This window comes from Austrofundulus limnaeus, unplaced genomic scaffold (genome assembly GCF_001266775.1).
Source record: "Austrofundulus limnaeus strain Quisiro unplaced genomic scaffold, Austrofundulus_limnaeus-1.0 Scaffold98, whole genome shotgun sequence".
In the NCBI taxonomy this organism is placed as follows: Eukaryota; Metazoa; Chordata; class Actinopteri; order Cyprinodontiformes; family Rivulidae; genus Austrofundulus; species Austrofundulus limnaeus.
In genome coordinates, this window is record NW_013952500.1 from 1,381,223 (window position 1) to 1,399,652 (window position 18,430).

Sequence of the window (18,430 nt, forward strand, 5' to 3'; positions counted from 1 at the left end):
ACATTCCCAGAAATCAATGTACGATATTGCTGTGTAAACTAACAAAATGTTTGGTGTGTCAATTTCTATGTCTTTATCTGAGGAGTTTTGCTTGTTCAGATAAAGATGTGGTGATTTGTAGAAACAGGCTGGTAACAGTGTGACTTCCCCTCCTCTCTCTGTTACATTAGAGTCACTCAGAGGGATGTCTTATCTTTGGCTCTTTCTGTGCCAGCTTTCCTACCTCCAACCTTGCAGCTCAAAAGCTTTACCCTCATATCAGGTTTCACATTCCAGCTCTTTGAAAACCGAATCTTGATTTGTTTTTGGTTCACAAATCAAATGAATTAACTTTCCAAACGTGTCTAAATATATTTACCTACTTATTATCTTGTCAGAACATGGTCGCTAACATGACACCATCTCCCTAAAAAAAAAAAAAACAATTAACACTTTGCCCCGCTATCCAAGCTGTGACATCAAAAGCATTGCTGGAAATGCATTCTCCAGCTGGGATTCAAATCTTTCACCACTCTGTCAGAGGCGGTGATGGAGGGGGGGCAGCGAGAGCTGTGAAAGAGGAGGTGGGAGGGGGAGTCCCACCCTGACACCAGCCTCAGCATTGGCTGGACCAGCGTCAGATTTAGGCGAGCTGTGAGCCAATGAAAAGAGGCGCAGATGCAAACAGAGGAGAAGATCTCACAAAGCGACCGCCGAGGTTTTTTCCCATCAGATCTGCAAACCTCATCTGTGCAGTGGAAGGAGGAAGAGGGGAGAGAAATGGAAGATAAAGTTACAGATTTCTCAGGAAAATGGAGAATGAAGTCCTCGGAAAACTTCGAGGAGCTTCTGAAGGCGTTGGGTGAGTTCATCCATTCAGAGCTTTTCATCATGTTGGTGCATTGTTCTGTTAGTTGTTCTGCTTGGAACGCAAAATCACTCATCACAAGGTTAATTGCGAGTTGCTTGATGGTTTTTCATTCATTAAAAAAACTGCATTGCACTGAAGTCTAATAGGAATGAATAAGATAAAACTGGATTAACTGGATCCGATTTTAGTCACGATTGCATGGAATTGATGGGATTCAGTTTTATTGCAAGTAATTAAGTTTTAGCAGTACCTAATGACTCATGCTGTGAACTGGTGCTTTCCTAATAAAAGCATTTAATTCAAATAAAAAAAAACTGAAAAAGAGGCAAGAAAATAGGATGACTCTCCATCACGAGTTCTTGTCAGCTTCCCAAGTGAAAGTCCACTCAGATTGGAAGGAAACAAAGAACCAAAATCCAGGTCTGAGTTCTTTTTGCAGGAGTAATGGGTCAGGCCTGGGCCATCCGTCGGCATCCTTAATCTAGCCTGTGGACAAATATTGGATTAGACTCATCTAAAGCAGGGTCCGACTCATGTGGTTGTAATTACAGCTAATGTAAACAGAACTAAGCCTTGACATGGGCCCCAGCAGCCATCCGACTCTTGAGCCTGACTTTCCTTCACTGCCTCCCCAAGGGCCAGGCTGTGCATTTTAAGTGTGCGTGTGCCTGTGTGTGTTACCTCCTGTATGTGTCACAGCATGAGCCAGTATGGTCCGAACAAAGCCGAATGAGCAAAAACTTAAGGATAAGTTGCTCATCAGCTCACTCATAGCTTTAGAGCGATGAACGGTTGAAGCTTTGGTTTGAGGGGACTCTCAAAGAACAAAGAGGTACCGGTACTTAAAATCAATCCACAGTGGTCAAACTTTAATAACATAGCAAAAACCTGCAGCCAGAGCAAAATGATTGCAAACCTTTATTTTCCAACCTTTGAATCTTTCTTAAAGCCATCTGTTCTGTTCGTTGCATTTAAAAGATTTATGATTTATCATAAAAACAAGAAAGTTTTATGAGTGTGCTTTCTGACACATGTTGCTCTGAAATGCCTCCAATTTCAATATTTGGTTGAAGCACATGCTATTGCCAGAAGCAGAAAATCAATCATGACAGAACTCCTGTTATTTTACTAACAGTAACAACAAACTGAGAGGGTGTCAGTGTTGGTGTCCTGTGTTTTTCAAACCTGCAAACTAAAAACTGTGATTTTTTGATTTTGTGATGTGGACCAACAGATTGGGTCCTCAGTAAAGGAGGGTGTTGCTTTGGTTGGTCGTGGTAAAGAAAGAGCGGAGTTAAAAGCCAACGCTCTCGATCTACTGGTCTATCTGTTCAATTCAGTTCGGTTTATTTATACAGCGCCAAGTCACAACAAACGTTGTCTCAGGGTACTGTACATAAAAAAGAACAATCTGAAGAAGAAGCCAGCAGGCTGCGTTGAATCACTTCATCACAGTCTCCCATCTTGAGCAAACGTTCCAACCGTCACCTATGATCACGAGGCGTGGATCGTAACCGAAAGAACGAGATCCCGGATAAAAGTGTCCAAAATGAGCTTCCTTCATAGGGTGGCCGGGCTCAGCCTTAGAGATAGAGTGAGGCGCTCCGTCATCCGGGAAGAGCTCGGAGTAGAGCCGCTGCTCCTCCACGTCGAAAGGAGTCAGTTGAGGTGGTTCGGGCATCTGATTAGGATGCCTCCTGGACGCCTCCCTTTAGAGGTGTTCCGGGCACGTCCCACTGGTAGGAGGCCACGGGGAAGACCCAGGACTCGCTGGAGGGATTATGTATCCTCTCTGGCCTGGGAAGGTCTCGGGGTCCCCCAAGCTGGAAAGTTTCTCTGGGAAGAAGGATGTCTGGGTTTTTCTAGACCTGTTGCCTTCGCGACCTGATGGATAAGCAGAAGAAGACGGAGATGTTTTTGCTAACAGATAACTCTCAGAACTGCAATCCTGTGCTGAGAAGTTTGAAGTTATATTGGTGTAAATTTAGGTTTTAATTCTGTTTCTCTTGTGGTTTATAGGAGCTTCCCAAATAAGTATGTTTTCCCATTAGGCACACACTAACAAGCTTAGTGTGGTTAGTGGTTTTTATGTTAGCATTTTTGGTTTTGGTTCATTTAAACTTGAAACTAAGAAATAAATTACTTTTCTGGTTTCGCAGAATTCTTTGTAGCAATGCAACAGCAAAAGCTAGAATGTAGCAGAACACACATAAAAAGCTGAACTTTGTTACTTTCAATGTCTTTTGTTGACTCTCAAATGTTTCAATGAGCCCCAAGCAAAAAGCTAAATTCCAACCATTCCCCAGTTATTGTTAAACTGCCACACGGTACATCTAATATGTGTAAAACTATCAAATATCTTAAGGTACAGAAAGATTCACCACATTAACATGAAAAACCACTGGTGTTCCTGGCTGTGATTACATTCATTCCACTCGTTATAAATCATCCCTCCGCTGCTCCCAGTCTGACGTTTGTTCTGTTTGTGAATCATTAGGCGTTAACGTGTTCCTGAGGAAGATAGCCGTGGCGGCAGCCTCCAGTCCGGCCGTGGAAATCACCCAACAAGAAGAGACGTTCTCCATTAAGACTTCCACCAGCATTCGCACCACTCACGTCTCCTTCACCGTGGGTCAGTCCTTCAGCGAGGCCACAGTGGATGGGCGGCCCTGCACGGTACACCTTTTTTTTCCTCATAAAGATTTTCTGTGTAATGTAACATGCATACCAGAACTTTTCCAAGGACAGGATAACTGGCTGCAGTTCTGTTCAAAAACAACATATGGAAGTTATTTCAGTGCAGAGATCTGTTCCTAATTTCTTTGTGCTGAATGATTGATGTTTATAGTTCCTGACACGCCATAAAAAAGTCACAGATTCTAGCAATTGGCAATGAGCTTCACTTGTGAACAAACCTTAAAAAAATGTAAAAGCTCTTTAGTGATGTAAGTTTTTTTTATTTGATTCCCGTAGAGTTTTCCTAAATGGGAAACAGACCGAAAGATCAGCTGTGAACAGACCTTACAGAAAGGCGACGGGCCTAAAACAGCGTGGACCCGAGAACTGACCAATGATGGAGAGCTCATACTGGTAATTACTTCATATAAAGCATTAATACGCAACTTTACAAAGAATTAAAAAAATACATTTAGCCTGAAAGCTTTAGCAGTATGGTTTTATGTCTCCAAACAGAGATGTAAGTTAAAATATCCATTAAATGTGTAAATGTTAATAAAGCGTGCACGGTTGAGATCATTTTTTTCCCTTCCGTCCACTTTTTGGCTTGTATCTTGTCCCACAGTTTTTGTGCTATTTCAACAAATAAATATTCAACTCATTCAGGACATCCCTGCTAGTACTTCTCAGCAATTTATATTGTTTGAGAATTTTTTTGTCATGTTTTTCTTATTGAAACTGAAGCTGTTTACAACATCCTTAAAACTCTTAAAAATGTTTATAAATCTTTGCTATATTTTTTACCTTTTGCCATTCTGCTAATTTAAACTTTTTTGTGCTTCTTTCTGCTATGCTATTTTAGTTTTTTTATGCTTCTTTCATCTGCTTTCTGCTAATTACAGGACTTGTTGTGTTGACTATTTTTTTTAGCTAATTTTATATTTTTTTCAGCTCAGTTTGACTTTTTGCGATAGTTCAGCTTCTTACTGCTTAATTCAGCAAACATGTGCTCTTTCTGTTTGTGTTTAGCCATTTCAGCTATTTTGTTTTTACCTTTTTCAAGCTACTTTTCAGCTTTTTTAGCTACTCAGCAATCTTTCAGCATAAAGCATTCACACTGCAGTTTCACAGGAAATGCAGATGTTCTAGTTGCATTTGTGACCATATTACCATCAGTAAAATGTATCAGTTCATTTTATGCTAAGTGGAGCTTTTTGGCTGCTAATATAGTGAAAAATATGTTTGATACCAGAAGACAAACCATCACGGTCTTGTTTTCACCTAAGATTTAGGGAACAATGCTGTATTACTTGTAAGTTATTAGTTATTGCTTAAGAACACGGTGAAAATGATGTATAATCACAAAGTGGTTCCAAAAGATAATTTAATTCTTTTTTTATGTTTTCCTTCAGACAATGACTGCCGGTGATGTAGTCTGCACCAGGGTTTATGAGAGGGAATGAGGACATGTTTCCCTTTTGTTCTGTTGTACGAGACTTATTCATGCATGGTTTACATTCACTCTGTTTTTTTTTCCTTCCTCGTCCAAGATTGTTCTTTAGTCCAACGAGCTGAACTCTGCACAGAAGGCAAGTGGCCTTCAACATCAACATGTACTCTTAATGGGTGATTTAGTCATGTCATACATTCCTTATAAGTGTCTTTTACCTGTGCCCTTGTTGTTTTTTAATGGTAATAAACTATTTTATATGAAATCGTTGTTTGTGCCTGTTGTTCCGTTTCTCCACATCTTGTTCTCCATTTGCATTCCATTTTTTTTGTTCTCTGTGTGCACTCTGTCATCAAAGCTCACTACAATACGTACATGATTAGCACACGAAAAGCAAAACTCCTGAAGACAGTTCATATTTTCTAAGCTCTGTAATGAGAGACACTTGGCACGGACGAGGGGAAAACAGGGAGTGGATGGAAAGGAAAACGAGTGAGAGAACATGAGAGCTTGACCATGAGTAAAGTATTTTTTGGCATCGCGGTTTCTGTCTTCCGAGACAGTGTTCATGAAAATCTGTCTCGCTCTACCTTCAGATTTTTCACACAAGTGCGAAGCATACCAGGTCTCTTAGACTCAGCTGTTTACGTGAAGTTAATTTTAAGCTTTAAATTATAGATTTGATAGTCGTCAACATCCATCCTGAAAGCAGCTAAAACTTCACACCCGTGTTCAGTTTGTGTCAAACTTTACCCTCCTGTGATAAATGACCTTTACGGCACTTCCTGATGAGAGTGCGACTGGTTCACAGGCAGTGATGGTTTTTCCAGTTTTTTAAATGACAAACAGACCAGCCCCCCCCTCTGATCTGTTTCCCAGTTTATACACACAGTGCTGAGCAAGCAGCTGCAGCACACTCCTTTTAGGATGAATAGTCTCATTAACATCAGTGGTTAGATCTGCCTGGAGGAGGGAAGTCACTACTGCACTCCATTAACTTAATTTGACCTGCATGGTCAAATAAACGTGTGTGTCATCTTATATAGAAAAGGGTTAATTAAAGTCAGAATTCTGACTTTAAACTCAGAATCTCAGAATTGGAAAGTCTGCATTCTGGAAAAAAAATCAGAAGATTGAAATTAAAGTCAGAATTCTGACATTTTTCTCTTAATTCTGACATTTTTCTTGGATTTTTTCCTCTACATAGTGGGATTAAAATCATAATTCTGACTTTATCTTAAGAATTTTGACTTTAAACTCAGAATATACAAGATTAGAGACTAAATTCTTAGAAAAGAGTCAGAATTTTGAAATACAAGTAAAAGAATTCAGACATTTTTCTTGGAATTTTGACATTTTTCTTAGAATTTGGATTCCAGATGGTGGGATTAACGCCATAATTCTGACTGTTTTCGCTAGGAATTCTGACTTTAAACTCAGAATTCACATGATTAAAGACTAAATTCTGAGAAGAGTCAGAATTTTGCAATTAAACTCACAATTCAGATTTTTTTCTCAGCCATTTGAAGAAAAATCCAGTCAAAAATAAAAAAATACAATAACTTTTAAGGAGTCTTAATTACCCTTTTAACACTATCAGCAAAGCAAAAATAATTTTTGTCAAACAAAATTCTCAATATGTAATAAACCTGATAAATCATATTTAAGCTCAAGACTCTAAAACTTGGTGAAAATCTTTCCAGAACACTTGAAGAAATGTTGCTCAGAGCTATAATCAAAAATATCACAAGAGAGAATTAGAATAGATCCCAAGATGTTTTTAGTCTCAAAGACAGAAAGTGTTTTTGGCGCTTTACTAATATCCTTGTCATTGTGTAAGCACTAAAACCACAGCTCATAAACTGCATCCTGGAAGGAATGGAAACGTTTCTGAGAAAACATCTACTGTAAACAAACATGTGCATCCAAAACCACGAAATTTGACCTAAATGACCCCTTTGAAAAAAAAAAGTCTGTAAGCATCATTGGAGCAGAGTGCAGCAGTCCCCATGTAGGCGGGTCACTTTCCACTCACAACTGTTATGCCAGTTCATTCCTCAGGCAGATATGTCATGGAGCGTTGCATAGCTTGATTGGCCGGGGAGGAATGCTGTGGTTTTAGGACTACGGAGGCACTTGAGTTCAGCGCTCGTTTCTCTGCCAAATTGGACTGACCATCGAAGCGGCAGATGAGTCAGGTGTCAAACAAAAAGCAAGCTTGTTGTTGAAGCAGAGCAGGTTTTATAAAGGATAGCTTTACTTCTTGAGAGTTTGCCATAATAATAAAAAAAAAAAACAATAAAAGCTTACCTGAGGTTTTCAAGGTCAACATCAGTGGTTGAGTCACGTGGTCTTAACTTAGGGTTAAGTTTTCCTCATAAAAAACAGCTTAAAATGACTAATTTGTTGAATCACCAAGATTTTAGTTAGTGGATCATTACAATTTAGGAATAACTTTGTTGAGGACTTCTTTTTTTCATGAGATGAAGAAGAAGTAGGCCTAGGCCCTATAATGTATAGCGCCCATGGCTGCAGCCCGGGGCACCTGCCCCCCATGCATGTGATTCTTGTTTTTGTCTCTCTTGGATGGATTATTCCAAAACGTAATTCCCGTTTGGAATCAATAAAGTATTTTGAACTGAACTGAACTGACTATGAATTGTCTAATCGTAATTTTGAAATCTAAAATGTTGTAATTTAGTAAGTACAAAACAAACTCACTGTGCAAGCTGTTCAGATATTTTAAAAAAATCTATAAAAAAGGCTCAAATAATGTCAAATTGCTGAAGAAGGAAGAGGAAAACAAACCTTCACATCAACATACAGTCTAATTTAGATATAGTACCAAATGTCTACTTGGTGTACTTGTTTAAACGTTCACGACTGTCCTTACCCACGTGTGATCCTTGTCACTTGTAGAAGAAGAAAATAAAAATAAGACTGGATTGTGCATTAGCAGTAGAGCATGAAATGTGTGCAAACTCAAAGTGAAAACGTAATCCTTTCTGCTGTGGCCCAACCAGTGACTCTGGGGTTATTTATGAGAAGATCAACTGTTTTGTGTGGTTTCTGCACACATACTGGCCACAAATGACTCACAGTCCCAATAATTGATTTATGACATAATAAAGTCCAACTTTAAATGAGTATATGTGTAGATATGTCTGAGGTAGCATAGAGAAGTTCTTGTGATAGTGTCTAAAGTTTGTGTTGATGTTTGTTTATTCAGTGTCATTAGAAATAAATATATAACAAATGTTCTTGAAACTTTTGTATTTTCAAGGCTGCAGTTTATAATCCCACTTTTGTTTTGAAAAATCACATCTGACTTCAGAGATGAACAAGTCTGACATCTGCTGGACAAACTGAGAATTACAGCTTCCTTTTTAACCTGTTGACAGCCGCTTAATAAAAGCATCACAGTCACATAAATACAAACATGACAAATACAAATAAAAATATACAGCTTATTATTCTGACTACAATTTGACAGTAAAACATGAATACATGACGGGATTTTTATTATGGCTTGGTATCTGAAAATTATGTGATAGGCCTACTACCTACAAATTTATGATCCAGCATTTCACCAGTATTTTTTTATATTCATAACTTAATGTCCTAAAATTACGACATATTAATCTTTATATATATATTTTAATTATATCATAATTACGAGATGTTGAGTCGTGACTTTTTCTTCAGAGGACCATCAGCTTTATTTTTTGGAATTTTCTACCTGAGTTACTGAGATGCATCAGGACATGCATACTTATTTATGCACATTTTATTTTGCTGTTTTTTTTTTTAATTTATTATTTTTATTATTTTTTATTATTATTATTTACAAGTTACAAGTGCAAAAATAAAATTGTAATTGAGGGACTCTGGTAAACATGACGATAAAAAAAATGAATCAACAGAGAAAAAGACGCTCGGGTTCCGCCCCCTGTTTTTTGTCACGTGACTCTTTACCGCAGCAGAAGTCACATGACCGAGTCTTCGTGGAGCTTTACTTCCTGTTTCCTCTGATGAACGTACTGCGCGAGGAAAATGTGAATTTATTCATTTTCCAGAGACTTCTTAACACCTTAGCACAGTCCCTGACCTTCCTTATTGTTAAAGAATCGAACTGGACTGGAGCTAAAGTTCTTTAACCAGCGAGGAGATGAGCACCGAGCAGCGGGAGCGCGAAGCTAGCTGAGCGGACGCAACACCAGCATTAGCCGCCCTGATTGGATCAGAAACAAAAGCATATTTTTTTACTTTGTAGACTACGTTGGGTTTTTTTTTTCCCTGTTAGATATAACTGGTGCTCTCCTGACGTGAGCTGCCACTACCATGTCACAGTACACAAGCTTTCCAGAACCGATGGAGGACCAGAACCCGTTCCAGGTGGGTCTTTTGCTGGGCGCGTGATTATCACCAGACGTGTTGTTTTTAGCTCACAGCTGCCCTTTTTTCTTATTAAACTCTGCTTCTATCAACATGATCACATGATTAAACCAAGCTTTTAGTAAACGTAGCAACTTGTCAAACGTGATAAATCACTTAAAAAATAAAAGTCTGTTTTTGTTTTGTTTTAGGACCCTGCTGTAGCCCAGCACAGCAGCAACACAGGCTTTGCCACACTGGACCTTTACAACCCCTTTGACAAACCAGCTGGGGTAAGCAAAGATGGCATTCCCAATGATACTTTTAAAGCAGAAACATGTTGCTTTGTGGATTTTGTGCAGTATTTTTGAATCTCCTAGTAGCTTTTTTTATTGCTCTAAAAAATGTCAACACTTTAGATTTTTGCTCAGACTAATGTGGTTTTCCTTTTCGTTTGTTTTTTACCTGAACTTTTTACAGCCTCCCCCACCATATGAAGCCACCTCACCTCCACCTGCGCCTGCGCAAACACCGCCCAGCAGAACAACACCCACCGAACCTCGAAACTACGGCTCTTATAACTCTCAGGTATTTGTGCTGTGGCATTAAATGTGGGGATTTTTGAAGTTAAAAAAAGCACATATTATCATAATTTATGGTCAGTTTGAAGTGTGTTTTTGTGCAAAGCTGGGTGCTAAATCCTCCAAAACTAAAGGGAAAATGCATTCTTAAATGAGTAATGCAAGCGTCTTTATCTTCTTTAAAAACATTTTTAAATTTGACAACACTTCTTGAAAGATGCCTGGTAAATATATTAAAGTGGTATTATGCAAAAACAACTTTTGAGCTTTATATCATGTTCTAATGTCATTCCCTCATCAAAAACATACCCAGAGTGTTGCTTTGACTCATTCATGTATGTTTAAAAAATCCTTGAATTTCCTGTGGTAGCCATTCAGAGGCGCCTAAATGCTTGCTCATACAAAGCACCGCCTATTTTTTTTTTTGTCAAAGTCTTTTTTATTATTTTTAACAAACCACAAACAGAAAACAAACTAACAAAAACACACACCCCTGAGAACCCTCCCATCCCTCCCCACCTATACCGGATCTACTAATAAAACATGAATACTTCTTGTATTCATGTATCAGACAGTACAAGACACAGGTTTGTGTACATGAAACAATATTTGACCTTTACACAAAGTTATCTGCCGAAATTTTTTCCACGTACGATATAAATGGCTGCCAGATGTCAAAGAATTTGTTTACAGATCCCCTAACAGTATATCTAATCTTCTCTAAATGAATGTAAGACATAAATTCTCTTAACCAATGACCATATACTGGAGGATGTGGATCCTTCCATCGAAGAAGAATAAGTCTTCTAGCCAGTAGAGAGCAGAAAGCTAACACCGTCCTCTGATGTTCACTGAGGGAAGCTTCTGCTGGAGCCACCCCAAAGAGAGAGATGAATGGTGATGGATGAACAGTTCGTCCAAATAGTCCTGAAAAGGTATCAAAGATGCCTTGCCAGTATCCATGTAGCTTTGGACAAGACCAGAAGTGTGGCAGGAGATTGTTTACAACGATCACACGACGGATCCAAGTCCTTTTTGAATTTGCACAATCTGTCCTTAGACCAGTGTAGACGATGTACTACCTTGAAATGAACTATAAAATGTTTCACACATACTGAGGACGAATATATATTTTGAATAATTTTTTGCCAAACTGTGTCTGATATGGATTCCTCCAAGTCCATCTCCCACTTGCCCTTCAAAGAATCTAAATTGGAGTAAAGCACCGCCTATTTACTCAAAGCTCCTCCCAGGCGCCTCCCTGACACAGATCCAACAGACTAGCTAAACGTATCTTAAAAGTGGTTAATGTTCATTGCAAAAAAGCTTTATAATGACCTACATTTATAGTTCCTTCGCAAAAAGTAGCTAAACATTGAAGCCTATGTATGAGAGAATGAGTGTCTTGTAAGAGACCCTCTGTACCCGCTCCAGTTCTTCAGAGAACATACTTTCTGGGTCCAATTCGAGTAAGGTTCAACTGTATTCTGAGATGCCATTTTCCCAAAACTGATAGTACAGTGTATAATATTGCTTCTTTTTTTACAATAAAATACAACACTCCCATGAAAGGTCGCAGACGTCTTGAAGCATTCTTGTGAAAACGTGCTGCAATGGGAGTGTTGGAAACAGTAGGAGGTTCTTAATGAGACAGAGGCCAATTTTATGGCACATAGATACGGCTATGATCCAAATTCAAATTTATTTTGATATATAAAGCATTTTAATAACAACTAAAGGTATCATAGTTACTTGATTGTGGTATAGAACTAAACTGTCTGGAAAATACAAAATATTCCCATTTTTAATTTTACATAGTCACTTTTATCCGACACAAAGGTGACCGGTGATGTACAGTTATGACAGCTCAAATACAGTATCTGCTGTCTGATTTGTCAGCCCGCAGTGAACGCAACTACAGCCGAGCTCCTGAGGAAGCAGGAGGAGCTGGAGAGGAAAGCCCAGGAGCTGGAGAGGAGGGAGCGAGAGCTGCAGTCTCACAGCCTCGGACCTGGAGCCAGTAAGAACCAGCAGAGAGGACTGGAATAAAGATTTAGAAGGAAATTTAGGATTGATATTTCCATCTTTCTCCACTTCTAAATTTAATTAGTTTTGTGTGTTTAACAGTAGACTTTTCTTATCAGATATCTGTATTTATCCAGTAATATAAAACTAAATAACTAACTTCCCTCAACTTTTTTTTCTTTTCTTCAGCTCGTCAGAACAACTGGCCCCCGCTGCCTTCTTTCTGTCCTGTGGGGCCCTGCTTCTACCAAGACATCAATGTGGAGATCAGCCAACGCTTCCAGCGCATCGTGTCCATCATGTATTACTTCTGGCTGTGTGAGTCCCCATCACCGGAGCGTCTACATCACACTCACACTTTAATGAACTGCTGCTGCTCTGTGGCATTTTGGGAGTCGGATTAACTGACTCGACTAAAAGTGAAGCTGACTCTAAAATCATTACCCGACAGCTCCTGTAGGGGATGGCTCGTGTCTCTGTGACTTCTATTGCTGGATGCAAGAGCTTGTTTTTACAAAGCCTGAGACTCCACTGCTAGACTGTCTTAAGCCGGGTTCCCACCAAACGCGTTTTGAGCAGCCAAGATGCTCCTGCCGCATGCGTTTGGCTGCTTGTCAACAGCTGTCCATTCACACCGAATGCGTCTGAAGACACGCAATGGGAGGAGCGTCTTTGTTCGTTTTCGGGTCTGTTGACGTTTGAAATAAAGATAAATACAATAGCTTTGCTTTATTTACTTAAGAGCAAGCGAACTTGCGCACAGCAGATAATTAATTCACCAGATAATTTAGAGGAGCTCTGATGGACTTTTTTTTTCCAGACCGGGACCAGATTGTCCTTAATGACGGGTGAAATAAAGATAAAATAAATAAAACGGGTTTGTTTTATTTACTAAAGAGCAAGCAAACTTGCACACAGCAGATAATTAATTCACCAAATAATTTAGAGGTGGTTTAGTTTGGCCACTCCAGGAGCTGCGAACTGAGGGACCTTTTATTTATTATTTGTCCCGAGCTCAGGGAGCTGCTGTCTCATCACGTCGGTGCTGATTATCTCCACCCAGAACACCAACTGCAGACGGTCGATTTCAGCTAAAGGCTCCTGTCCGTGTCGGGTTCGTGAAACCGTCACGTGGAAAAAAATTCTCTCCCGATTGGTTGCTGCTGCGCGTCGAACAGCCAAAGTTCAATTTGTTTAACTCCAGCAGCCGCTTCTTTGGACCTTGACGCATGTGCGGAAAATGCTCTGCCGCATCCTACCGCTACGTTGCGCGCTGCTTTGAACTGCCAAAACGCGCCGCAACACGCTGCACTGCTCCTAGATATGCGGCCACCATAGACTTTGCATGTAAACTGGCTGCTTTTGCTGCTCCAAATGCGTTTGGTGTGTACCCAGCTTTATAGGGCACTCTCTATTTCAGTTGCTGTTGTAAGTGGCTTCATACTTACCATCAATTAAAGCTCAGTTAAGAGTGTTTACTAATGCACATGTAGGCTAAATTTAAGCTTGAACCTTGATACAGATTGAAAGAAAAATTAACAAATTGCATAAAAAAGTGAGAAGTGGTTTAGATCCAGGGTTTGTTGTTGTGTTTTTTTGTATTTATCCTTCCTCTCAGTGACAGCATTTTTTTAAATATAATTTCTCTGGTTTGTAGTCTGCACCTTCACGCTTTGCTTCAACCTGATCTCCTTAATGGCCTACTTCTGTAAGGACACCACCAACGGTTCTGGCTTTGGCCTCGCCATCCTCTGGGCCATCCTCTTCACCCCCTGTTCCTTCGTCTGTTGGTATCGACCCGTTTACAAAGCCTTCAGGTGTTTACTGTCATCTCATGCTGATTTTCATTTGTTTCAGTTATGATGTCACTAAATTTACCTGATGTAAAACTTGGCCGTACTTTTTTTCTCTCTCTCTCCTATAGGAGTGACAGCTCCTTCAACTTCTTCTTCTTCTTTTTCGTTTTCTTTGCCCAAGTGGGCCTCTTTGTCTTCATGACCATTGGCATCCCGGGGTCAGGATTCAGGTGACTGATAAATACACAAGTTATTTTATTTGTATTCTTATAATCTGTGACGTGGGACTTTAAACTTGTAGTGTGGGTTTTGTTGTTAAATACATCATTACATCTTCACCTTCTTTTTCTGTCAGTGGTTGGATAGTAAGCCTGGCTGCTTTGAGTAAAAGTACGGCTGTTGGAGCAATAATGATTATAAACGCCATCTGCTTTAGTGCCCAAACCGCCATGGGGGTTGTCCTCATGAAAAAGGTGAGTTTTTTTTCTTGTTCTTTATGTAAAAAAAATTCACAGGAAGTTGCATAAATTTAAACATAAGTATTTTCAGTCATTTATGAACAAAACAGAATATGCAGAACTTTACCATTAATAACAGAGCTCTGAGTGCAGAAACAAGTAAATAAAAGCCACAATATCAGGTTGTGGGTATCGCTTTCTTCCTTGCAGTGTTCAGAATATAATGATAAATTGATACACGTATCAGGTGTCAACATACTGTGCTCCCCTTTGCCTCAGATCCACAGCCTGTACAGGCAAACCGATGCCAGCTTCCAGAAGGCTCAGGCTGAGTTCGCCACCGGAGTCATGTCCAATCAGGCCGTACGCCAAGCAGCTGCCTCTGCTGCCCAGGGGGCCTTCACCGCACCTCGATAGAGATGGACCCACTGGCCGCGGAGGGACGAGGATGCTGCTTTCAGCCTGACGGAGAATCATTTTTAAAAGGAGCCAAGTCTATTTAATAACCCTCGGGGCACTTTGCAATCATACGTGACAAACTGCCAAACAGAAATAACCAAATTGTAAAGACTGATTGTAAAACCCTCTGAGGTGGTGTAGTCCTAAAAAAAAGAGTCAGTGAATTCAGGATAATGCTACTATTTTGGGCAGGACTTGCTCGTGTATACACTTGTTAAAAAAAGAATTGGGACCTGTGTTTTTCTGAAAGTTAAAAAATATGCGATCCTTAGTTGATGGGTCTTTAAGATGGCTTTTTTTTTTTGCTTGTGTGTGAACTAACAAGTAATTTTATTAATAAAATTAAGGACTTAACTGCATTGCCAAAAAATTTAACATTGTAAAAAATATGAATTATTTGAAGTATCGATTGTTTTGTTCGGTGTGTATTGTAATAGTTAGCATTACAACTTTTTTTGTATTACAAAACTGTCATGCTTTCACAGTTTGCTGCTGTTATTGATTTATCTCAATGTCAAAATAAACATTTTAGAATTATTTCGTATTGAATGTTTTGATCTCAGTACATGGTAAATAAGCCAATATTGCCCAACCCTAGGCAGGACTCGAGGAACAGGAGAGGCAGGTGATGTGAGGAAAGGGCCCACAGCTCTATAAAGCTCATCTTCTCATGTCAGATCAGCTGCTTCTAAATAAAACTCTTCATGTGAACTGCAGTCGTAGCGTGCTGCTTCAATGCTTGTCATTCACGCATCTCTGCCAAGGACGTTTTTGACTAATGTAACTGTTTTTTTTTTTTTACGCCACGCCACTTCTGTAAGGATCTTTGACAAGATTCAGAAGTTTTTTGTTTTTGTTGCTCCACTGTTCCACAAGGCAGTTTTCTGAATGACTGACTTTGATGTGAGCTAATTCACCACTCAGCTGTTAAAATGACAGAATCTCAGAGTTATGGAGAAAGTACAACAGGTTCAGTGTTGCATCGACTTTTTTACCAAGATAAAGCTGTTGTTAAACCTTTTCTGTTATTTTGTTTTGCTTAATAACATGATAATCCAAGTTGAATAACCATGTTGATGAAGCACCTTGTATACAGCGGGTAAAATAAGTATTGAACACGTCACCATTTTTCTCAGTAAATATATTACTAGAGGTGCTAATGACATGAAATTTTCACCAGATGTCCGTAACAACCCAAGTGATCCACAAAGAAATCAAACCATAAATGTCCAGAAATGAAGTTATTTGTAATAATGTGGAATGGCACAGGGAAGAAGTATTGAACACATGAAGAAAGGGAGGTGTAAAAAGGCATGGAAAGCCAAGACACCAGCTGAACTCTCTCAGTAATTAGAAATCAAGCCTGCCCCTTGTCAGTGCAAGTTAATATCAGCTGGTTCAGTCCCAAATGATGGCCAGGTATCACACAAGAACCGTGATGATGGGTAAAAGTAAAGAGCTCTCTCAAGACCTTCACAACCTTATTGTTGCAAAGCATAATGATGGCATCGGTTACAGAAGAATGTCTATGGAGAGCTTCAGAAAGACCTGGAATTAGCAGGTACGATTGTTTCAAAGAAAACAATAAATAATGCACTGAACCACCATGGCCTGTATGCACGCTCACCATGTAAGACTCCACTGCTGAAGAAACAGCATGTTGAAGCTCCTTTAAAGTTTGCTGCACAACATTTAAACAAGCCTGTGTAATACTGGGAGAATATAGTCTGGTCAGATGAGACCAACATTGAACTGTTTGGATGCCAGAATACACATCATGTTTGGAGGTCAAATGGCACTGCACATCAGCCCAAAAACACCATACCAACAGTGAAGTTTGGAGGTGGGAACATCATGGTGTGGGGCTGTTTTTCAGCATATGGTACTGGCAAACTTCAAATAATTGAAGGAAGGATGAGTGGAAAAATGTACAGAGACATTCTTGATAAAAATCTGCTTCCATCTACCAGGATGATGAAGATGAAACGTGGCTGGACATTTCAGCAAGACAATGAGCCCAAACACAAAGCCAAGGAAACTCTCAGTTGGTTTCAGAGAAAGAAACTAAACGGTAAATGGTACTGAACCTATAGAGCGCTTTTCAAGTCCCTCCGGACCCCAAAGCGCTTTACACTAACAGACATTCACCCATTCACACTCACATTCACACACTGATGATGGCAAACTACACTGTAGCCACAGCTGCCCTGGGGCACACTGACAGAGGTGGGGCTGCCATACATCGGCACCACCGGACCCTCTGACCACCATCAGTAGGCAAGGTGGGTGAAGTGTCTTGCCCAAGGACACAACAACTGAGACGGCTGGACTGGGGATCGAACCAGCGACATTCTGGTTCCAGGACAACTCACCTAACCACTCCGCCACAGCCGCCTAAAGCTGCTGGAATGGCCCAGCCAATCACCTGACCTGAATCCAACAGAAAATCTATGGAAAGAACTAAAGATCAGAGTTCATAGAAGAGGTCCACGAAACCTTCAAGATTTGAAGACTGTTTGTGTGGAAGAATGGGCCAAAATCACACCTGAGCAATGCATGCCACTAGTTTCTCCATACAGGAGGCGTCTTGAAGCTGTCATTGACAACAAAGGCTTTTGTACAAAGTATTAGATAAATTTCAGTAAGTGTGCAATACTTTTTCCCTGTGCCATTCCACATTATTACAAATAACTTCATTTCTGGACATTTATGGATTTCTTTGTATGTATGGATCACTTGGGTTGTTACCAACATCTGGTGAAAATTTCATGTCATTAGCACCTCTAGTAATATATTTACTGAGAAAAATGATGACGTGTTCAATATTTATTTATATTTATATGGACATTTTAAGTTCTGTTTTTACTAAACATATAAATGTTCATTGGTTTGAGATCTCAAGAGTAAAATGATTGCATTTTGTTTCCTTTGAATATTAAAATAACATTTTCCTTTGTAACTAATAATAAAACTGCCTCTTGAAACTAAAGATTCGTATTGATAATTAATATAAAAACATATATGTATACTGTGCGAAGGGATCAAACCACTTCTAATTTCTGTGGTTTTGATCAATAGTTCTCCAGGTATTTTTTTTTTTTGAAGGGCTTTCAAAGTTTTTCTTTTATGTTTCTTTGGGCTTTGGTTGTTCTCTCACTTATTTTCAATTTAGTCCCTGTCCTTGACCATGACAGCTTATTGTGTAGGGCGTGCTTTAAAAACAAACGTGAGAAAAATGAACAAGCGGAGAAGAAAAGAAGCATCAAAGCTTACCTGCAGGAGAAGAACAGCATCTGAAAGTCACATCTTTAAGAAAAACAAACACAAATCCATCAAACTGGAGAGTCATGCATGCAACTTCATGATTTTGTCTCTTGTGTCAAAAAGTATGAACATAGGTGCCATTTTTTAAAGCTGTATTCAAACTGTTGATCTTCATAAGATGTAATTTTACCTGAACATGATTATTGGTTTAATTTTTATCATGTAGTTCTTACATTTAACCGCTGCCTATAAATTATTTATTATCCATTATCATGATTGTTTGTATGTTGCCTACAGCTTTAACTCTGGCAGAGTAAAGGAATAACAATGGTTTATTAATAGGCTTTTTGAGCTCCATTGGCTTCAGTGTCCTGTTTACACTGTAACATAACGTTGACGCACAGTGGTCCAAACAGGCTACAGCGGACTGTTTCACACCGGGGAACACACCCTGAAACCGACCCTCAGAGGAACCTCTTCACGGAAACCGAAAATAG

General features: G+C 39.5%; 2 protein-coding genes across 2 annotated transcripts; both read left to right on the plus strand.

Annotated features, from left to right (window-relative positions):
• The first annotated feature begins 614 nt into the window (after nucleotides 1-614).
• Nucleotides 615-5,241, plus strand: LOC106520870 (cellular retinoic acid-binding protein 2). The gene is made up of 4 exons (XM_014013154.1): nucleotides 615-841; nucleotides 3,348-3,526; nucleotides 3,824-3,940; nucleotides 4,939-5,241. Exons 1-4 carry the CDS (start codon nucleotides 658-660, stop codon nucleotides 4,987-4,989), a joined length of 531 nt encoding a protein of 176 aa, XP_013868608.1. The 5' UTR covers nucleotides 615-657; the 3' UTR covers nucleotides 4,990-5,241.
• Nucleotides 5,242-8,959: 3,718 nt separating this feature from the next.
• On the plus strand, nucleotides 8,960-15,213 carry scamp3 (secretory carrier membrane protein 3). The gene is made up of 9 exons (XM_014013155.1): nucleotides 8,960-9,371; nucleotides 9,563-9,643; nucleotides 9,831-9,938; nucleotides 11,831-11,951; nucleotides 12,146-12,274; nucleotides 13,614-13,773; nucleotides 13,881-13,982; nucleotides 14,108-14,225; nucleotides 14,490-15,213. The coding sequence occupies exons 1-9, from the start codon at nucleotides 9,318-9,320 to the stop codon at nucleotides 14,625-14,627; spliced, it is 1,011 nt and encodes a 336-aa protein (XP_013868609.1). The 5' UTR covers nucleotides 8,960-9,317; the 3' UTR covers nucleotides 14,628-15,213.
• Nucleotides 15,214-18,430: the final 3,217 nt, after the last annotated feature.

Excerpts from the sequence above, each read along its gene's own strand:
- LOC106520870 (XM_014013154.1), top strand. The coding sequence starts at position 658 with ATGCAAACAGAGGAGAAGATCTCACAAAGCGACCGCCGAGGTTTTTTC. Across the intron at positions 3,527-3,823 it reads TGGATGGGCGGCCCTGCACG|AGTTTTCCTAAATGGGAAAC; the intron begins GTACACCTTTTT and ends TGATTCCCGTAG. Across the intron at positions 3,941-4,938 it reads ATGATGGAGAGCTCATACTG|ACAATGACTGCCGGTGATGT; the intron begins GTAATTACTTCA and ends GTTTTCCTTCAG.
- scamp3 (XM_014013155.1), top strand. The coding sequence starts at position 9,318 with ATGTCACAGTACACAAGCTTTCCAGAACCGATGGAGGACCAGAACCCG. Across the intron at positions 9,372-9,562 it reads AGGACCAGAACCCGTTCCAG|GACCCTGCTGTAGCCCAGCA; the intron begins GTGGGTCTTTTG and ends GTTTTGTTTTAG. Across the intron at positions 13,774-13,880 it reads CCCGTTTACAAAGCCTTCAG|GAGTGACAGCTCCTTCAACT; the intron begins GTGTTTACTGTC and ends TCTCTCCTATAG.